Raw genomic sequence first — 7,687 nt, 5'->3', positions numbered from 1 at the left:
CACATAAAAACTAATATTCAAATAGACAAATCCCTTATAAATACTATACAAACCTTCACATAATAACTAAATATTCTTTAAAAGAATAAATACAAGTTTTCCTATTTTCTTTGGGTGTATCTCCATTCTAAAAATGTCATGATAGAAAGAATTGTAGAATGATAATTGAAGTTTTCGTCATTCATAAAGAATACTAGATCATGCCAAAGTGAAACCTAGATAATTTATAAACTTATTTTCTTCAATGAAAAGGTATGATTGTTATCTTTATATTAAAATTTGATTTATTATTATCCATTAACTGTTATATTTGTGGGGAAAAAATCATATATGCATAATATTTGGAGTTTAAATTTTGATATAATATTGATTATTAGTTTTATTTCCAACACTAATAAATATGCACGTTATTCTCAAATTTAAATTCTTATTAGGTAGGAAATTTAGTTTCATTTCCTTTATTTTTTTAAAAAATTCATTTTTCAAGGAGAAGAGTGAGATAGATTACAAGAAGCAAAAATAAAATAAAAATAGGGTCTATAGATAAGAAATGGAAGTAGATTTAAACGAGGAAAAGAGGAGAATAACGGATGTGAAAGTAAAGGATAAAGTTCAAGAGGGAGTATTATTAACAATGACAATTATTTTGAATTCAGAAATATAACAGTTGAATTCAATCAAAGAGTGGCAATACTTCTTATTTGTAGAAAATTATATAAAGTGTACTCCTTTTCAACGATAACAAAAATTTACATATTTGTGTTATTTTAGAATTTAAATGTTGAGCATGTAGTTTTTGTTAGTACTTGAAAATTTATATTATTATTATTTTATTAGTTTCAATTAGAACTTTGATTAGATTCCTATAGTTTCAATTTTATCAAAAACTCAGATATTTTATTTATTTGTTTGAATCAAAATTTTTATCAATTTTTCGTGTGTTGAATTTAACATGTTTATTTATTGTGTTAGGAGAACTACCCATGAAAATTATCACAATGAGCAACAAGATCAAATTTGATAGATTTAAAAGATCTAAAATAAATGTTTTAGTATTCATATATATCTCTAACCTTGAATTACACAAACATGTCAATAAAACCAGTATTCATCAAAGATATTATTCTTGAGTTAGTTGATGATTTATATTGTTAGTACATCACCTTTTAATTTCATGTAAAAAAAATTACAATTTGTACTACTCTCACTAAAAATATATTGATTCAAAATTTATGTTTCAAATGTTTCAAAGATCCTCAAACACGTGTAACTCATTTTTATATTTGTTGTGAATTAACATAAAATACAATATATATATACTGTCTCTTATACACATCTAGATGTGTATAAGAGACAGATTTAAACTTAATATAATTTCTATTAATTTGTTATTAAAATTTCACCGACAAAATTTTACACGTGTTTTATAGCTAGTCTAGAAAGTGAAGCCACATGGAAAGGAGTGGTTGGCATGAAACAGCAATACCCTCATTTCCACTTGAGGATAAGGTAACCGAAAATCCAGGGATATTGTGAAAACCCCAATTATAAATACGTATAAATGGAGGGTTAGGAAAGGAATTAGGGAAGAAAAGAAGGATTAATATATGAGTGGGGACCAGTGGAGTGGGAGGGGGTTTAAGAAGGGTTTTTCAGTATTGAGCATGGGAATGTCTTGGGAGTCTTGTTAGGAAATCCTGTGTGCAAGTGTGGTTTCGAACAAAACAACACTCTCACATTCAATGATATTTGGTCGAAAGAGTTGCTTGTTTGGTCCAAACACTTTGTGGATTCCACAACTAAAAAAATATCATTTTATGTTTTATTAACACCTTGTATCATAAGTTCTACAACTTCATAGCGAAAACTCTCTTAACCACTATATTAAAACTTGACTTGTACACTTGGTGCACATCATTGGCTTGCTGAAGTTGACTGCTGAATGTCCTTCAAAGAAAATTTAGTTAAATTGGACAACCAATTTATCATTAAAGGCACACAATATCTGTGGAAAGTCGTATACATGAGAATATACAACTTTTGCTTATGCTTACAGGACAAAATGTAGCCTACTAGTACTAGACAGAGCCATTCTCTAGAACATATTTGCTTCCAGCATCGGCACAAGTTTTAGCTTCCTACGCACTGAGGAGTACGGCTTTTTATAGATTCTTTCTCCTGGCCGAGTTAGGCACACCACAACATCTGCTGTAATCCCCTTCACGGTATGCATTTCAAAGGTGTATCAGCTCCAACTCTAATCACATGAAACCTCATCCAACAAGTCCAGGAAGCCTTTCTTTGATGTCTTTTGAACAGCTTGTTCACAGCGAAATAGATTGGCTGAGGCTGCTTCGAATTTCAGCCACAATTCTTTCTTAAGAGTCTCCTCCCCAGCACGTTTGCCAACCCGGAACACACTTTCACATTCCTTCAACATGGGAGTGTTATCTATGTGCGGCAAGCTGACCCCAACTGGATCTTTATGTAAAATTTTCATAGTCAGAAGCGCCTCAGAAATCATAAGGCCAAACACTATAATCATATCAAAATTATCCATAGAAAACAGAATCTAAACTAATTCATGAACAGGGTCAGGGACGTGGGAATTTGAAAACAATAAATACCTTGATGGCTGCAAGATTTATTGGCTTCGTGACATCCATCACAAGTAGCAATTTCCACTGAATGAGAATCAGACGGCTCAAGTAAAACACATGTTTTTGGAGGTGACATATACCAGTCTGGTGAGGCTTCAACCTTCTTTCTAATTCCTGATTTGTGAGCCTGTTGAATTCCTAAGAGTTCTGGATACTTTAAAGCCAACCCATCAGAAGCATCACTGCCAGAAGAGTAATCATGAACTCCAACAGGAAAAGGCGTGGCCTTGTAAAACCTTTTTTTATCTTTATGTGATGACTCTGAAATGGGTTCAAGCAGCACACAAGATTTTGGAGGTGACATTTTAAAGCATGGTGTCATAACTAACATAGAGCAATTCTTCTTTGATAACAATGTTGGGGAAGCAAATCCACGCTGATGAGTTATCCCTGCCTGAGTTAAATCAGACCCACCAGAAGCCTCAGCACCACTAGGCTCAAGTCCGTTACCTTCTACCAAATTGTCCCCCAGTTTAGTTAAATCAGACCCAGATGGCTTACCAACACCAACCTCAATCCCATTGCATTCAAGCAGATTCTGCTCCAGTGTTGTTAAATCAGACCCAGAAGGCTTACCAACACTAGGCTCAATTCCATCGCCTTCAAGTGTATCCTCGTTTAAATCTCCACAAGCAATAAAACATGGTTGTGCATCCTTGAGTATACCCGAAGTCATTCCATTAAGAACAGATTTAGAATGTGCCACATATTTAGATGAGAGTGATTTAGAAATAGGGAGAGGTGTGAGTAAAAACAATTGTCTTCCTCTCTCAATATTGCATCCAGCACGCCATGATACAAGGGGTGAAGGAGAGATCAGATCTTGAGCTTCAGCATGGTCTGGGCTATCAATAACGTTGTTTTCCATATCATTAACCAACGTATTGCTTTCACTAGCCAATGATTGTCTTATACCATCATCAGACTCTTTTGATGGTTGAGAGAACACCTTCTGCAACCTGGGAACCCAGGGCTGCATTTATGAAAATTATCCCACACGGGTTATCAGAGTGAATGGAGTTGCAATTTACAATCAATTACTGAAAATTTACCTTCAAAGAAGACAGCATATCAGATAAGACATGAGTGAAAGATTCGATCTCTTGCTTCCCTTGTTTGTCCATTTCCTTCAATTCAAATGCTTTCACAACGAGTTCATCGATCTGCCAATTCAGTACGGTAAAGTGAAGCTATGCAACATAACAAAACAAAAACCAACCAGCCAACTACTATACAAATTACAGAGAATCTTAAAATTGGTGCAGATGTGTATCATCTGGTTTAAGAACACATAATTAGAATCCATATCTACATAATCTACCCTTCTTAATGGAAATTTGTATGTTAATATCTTGGAGTGAACAAATGTATTAAAGAAACAACTTCTTTGTTTACCAGATTAGGTGTTTTTCTGTTTTGGAGAAAGTGGTTATAACACTACCAAGCAATCATTTCTACAACGCAAGTAATTGACATTACAGGGTTTACTATGAACTGTCCTTGTAATTCCCCTCCGTTCTCTCCAATTTTGAAAATGAAATAAACTCAAAGGAAACACCCAATCCGCACATGAACATCAAGACAAGCAGAACAAAATTTGTCGCAGATGATTGTATTAAAGCGAATACTAATTCCAGTGGAGGGGAAATGGAGAGATGAACCTGGTGAGTGAGGGTGGAGAGATCGGATTGAACTAGAAGGAGGCGATCGAGAGAATTCTCTTGCTCTTCAACCTTAGACTTGATAACATTTTCCTTTCTGTTGGCTATAGTGACAGATTTGGAGGAAGTTCGGGCGTATTTGTGGTTGGATACGTCCCCAAGTGGCATCTTCCCAGATTTTCCCCTGACCGGCATCTTGATCGCCGCCGGTAGCATCGCCTTCTTCAACCTGGAGATGTTGATGTAATTACTTTTTGAATTTGTGTCCGAAGGCGGGCTTTTGAGTGATTTGTTGTGCAATGTTCTAGAATCGATCAGGGAGGCTTCATTGGTGCAAAATGGAATGGGCCAACACACTCTATTGGGCCTTCCAAAAAAAAATAAAAGGATATTTGTAATAAACGGTAGAATAAAAGAAAAAATTATATTTTTAAAATATTTGTAAATATGTATGAGTTGACTAGTCAATTCTATTGTATTATCTTGTTGCACACCTTTTTTTCAGGTCTTTTTATTTTCTTTATCTTCTTCTATTTTTGCTTCTTCCCTCTCTTTTTTTCATTTTCTTTTCTTTCTTCAGATTTTGCTTCTTTCTTTTTTTTTTTTTTTATTCTTTCCTTTATCCAATTTTTACTTATTTTTTATTTTCTTTTATTTCCTTCTTTTTTTGCTTTTTTTAATTTGTTTTTCTTCCTTTGATTTTTGCTTATTCTCTTTCCTTTTTTTTTCCGATTTTTTTACTTTTTCCCTTTTCTTTTTTTATTCTTTTCTTTTCTTTTCTTTCACCCATTTTCTACTTCTTCCATTTTTTTTAGTTTTTCTTTCACTTCTCTGATTTTTGCTTCCTTTTTTCTATTTAATTTTTTTTTTATGAAGCCGAGTTTCATACCCCAAGACTTAAAAGTACTACATTCATAAGTGATTTAACACCAACAAGTCAATCATCAAGTTTGATTATTATAACAAATAATAAATATAAATAGCAAATGAAAGTCTATCAATGATAACCACTAATATTTTCTATCATTGATAGCTTAATCTTTGATTATATTTTCATAGTTAGTAGCAACGTATAGAAATCTATCATTGATAGTCAACTTAGTGAATTTAATTAATAAAGTTGAATCTCAAACTAAAATATAAGTGGAATGTCTATAAGTTAAAACTAATAGCATGTTTATCAGTGATAGAAACTATCATCGAAAAGAAAAAAAAACTTATAAATGTTTGGGAAGGACAAGAATGGACAAAAAGTTGTTCAGTGGTTATGATTGATAGAAGTTACTACTGATAACATGTTACCAATGATAGAAGCTAATATTAATAACATGTTATCGATGATAGAAGCTACTCGATAGCATGTTAACAGTGATAAAGCTACATGATAGCACGTTATCGATGATAGAAGCTACCACTGATAGCACGTTATTGGTAATAGAAACTATCATTGATAGCATGATATTAATGAGATCATTGATAACATCTTACCAGTGATATTATCAGTGAAAAAAGCTATCACTAATAACCACAATATGAGTGAAATTAGTGATATTAGTGAGAGAACTTAGATGATATCTATATATTGAGTTTCTTTCAAATGTGATAACCAGTTATAGAAGTCTATCATTGATAACCTTGAGTGTTAATATTTCAAGGTTGATTCTAATTGATGAAAGTCTATCAGTTATAATGACGGGTAGTTGCTATTAGTGATTGTCATGATAAAATATATTATTAGTGATAGCTACTGTGGTAATCAAAGTTGTTGGTTTTCTATCAAAATTGATCACTATTTATAAATCTATCATTGGTAGCCATTGATAGCCTTTAATATTTCAAGGTTGATTCCAATTGATGAAAGTGTATCAATGATAGCGATTGATAATTGATAGCAAATTAAAAGCTAATATTTCAAGATTGAATTAATTTTTCTCAAATTAAAAAGTGTCACTGATAGCAACTGTCCTCGATAGCAATTGATAGAAGCTATCAACGATAGCAGCTGATAGCAGCTAACAATGACTATAACTTATAGTTGCTATCAATAATAGCTTTTAATTTGAGAAAACTGGGAAGAAGCGAGCAAAGTGGTGGCTAAGCATGGATCTTTTAGTCTTTTACCATTTTTTGATCTATATATGTATTTATTTTATCTTTGTACTACATATTCTATTATTTTGAGCTTGAATTCTATTTATTGAACTAGCCCAAATATATATATATATATATATATATATCGAGAAATTGTATCATTGATATGATATATTCTAAGATAAATTTAATAACAAATAATAATAATCAAATATAGGTAAAAGAAAATGAATGAAAAACTACATTTTTAGTCCCTCCACGTAGTACCTAAGGTTTTAATTTAGCTATTTCAATCCCTCACATTTTAAAAAAATAGGTTTAATTTAAAATGAAAAATATATTTCTCCCTTGCTTGTAGTACTCTCCACTCTCCCTTGTAAACGGTGAAAAATTGGATACCAATGTCAATTTAGCAGAAAATCCTCCAACTAGAATAATTAAAAGAAAATTTGGTCCCTATTGAATATCATTTATGTGGAACCCACCCAAATCCCCTGTTTGTTTGGTTATTGAGAAAATTTCGAGAGAAAATCGCATCTCCAAAAATTGAAATCCAGGAAGAAAGAAACCCCCAAACCGCAGTCCCTTGTTTCATAGCCATAACCAATGAAAAACTTTCTAGTTCCTCAAACTAGAAAAGGAAACAACTATCAAATCCCAAAATGAAACCCTCGAAATCAAAGATCAAAAGAGAGGTTGCGGAAACTTCTGGTGAAGGGAGTGACTGCAAATTGCAGAGAGGTAACGATGAAGATGAAAAGAACGGAGGAGAGAGGATGGGAAGTGAGAGAAAACAAATACTTTTTTTCCATTTTTAATTTAAACTAGTTAGAGACACGTGTAATTCCGTGGCTAAGTATGTTTATAATCTTTTATGACATAAAACATTTATAATGTTTTTATATATTTCTTATGATAAAATTTAAAATTAGATTGGGAATCTTATTTTCCTTTTGAGTTCAATAAATAAATAATTATCATCAAATAAAGTAAAAAGGAAAATACTTAAAACTATTTATTTAGTGTGAATGTAAAACTATATATTTACATTTTATTTTGCAATATATTTATTAAAGATTATATCATGTAATTAGGATTTTTCAAGGATTTTATTTTAATTTAAAATGGAAATAATTTTGAATTATTGGTTTAATAGAGTTGAAAGGTTAAAACAATCAAAACAATCTAATTTGTATAACCACCAAATTTGATCATGATTCTATATTTTAAAATAAATATTAAAATTGTAAAAATTATATATATCTATTTCTTTTT

General features: G+C 31.7%; 1 protein-coding gene across 2 annotated transcripts; it reads right to left on the bottom strand.

The window, feature by feature from the left end:
- Positions 1-1,854: 1,854 nt before the first annotated feature.
- On the bottom strand, positions 1,855-4,646 carry LOC120073701. Of its 2 annotated transcripts, none has more exons than XM_039026507.1 (4): positions 4,322-4,646; positions 3,713-3,823; positions 2,628-3,633; positions 1,855-2,475 (listed from the first exon to the last, which is right to left on the bottom strand). In XM_039026507.1, exons 1-4 carry the CDS (start codon positions 4,535-4,537, stop codon positions 2,258-2,260), a joined length of 1,551 nt encoding a protein of 516 aa, XP_038882435.1. In that variant the 5' UTR covers positions 4,538-4,646; the 3' UTR covers positions 1,855-2,257. The 2 variants fall into 2 exon arrangements, with proteins under 2 accessions (XP_038882435.1, XP_038882431.1); XM_039026503.1 differs by having other exon boundaries at positions 1,857-2,481; positions 4,322-4,641.
- Between the last annotated feature and the right edge of the window lie 3,041 nt (positions 4,647-7,687).

The sequence above is a fragment of the Benincasa hispida genome, chromosome 1 (genome assembly GCF_009727055.1).
Source record: "Benincasa hispida cultivar B227 chromosome 1, ASM972705v1, whole genome shotgun sequence".
NCBI lineage: Eukaryota > Viridiplantae > Streptophyta > Magnoliopsida > Cucurbitales > Cucurbitaceae > Benincasa > Benincasa hispida.
This window is presented reverse-complemented; position numbering and strand designations above follow the sequence as displayed.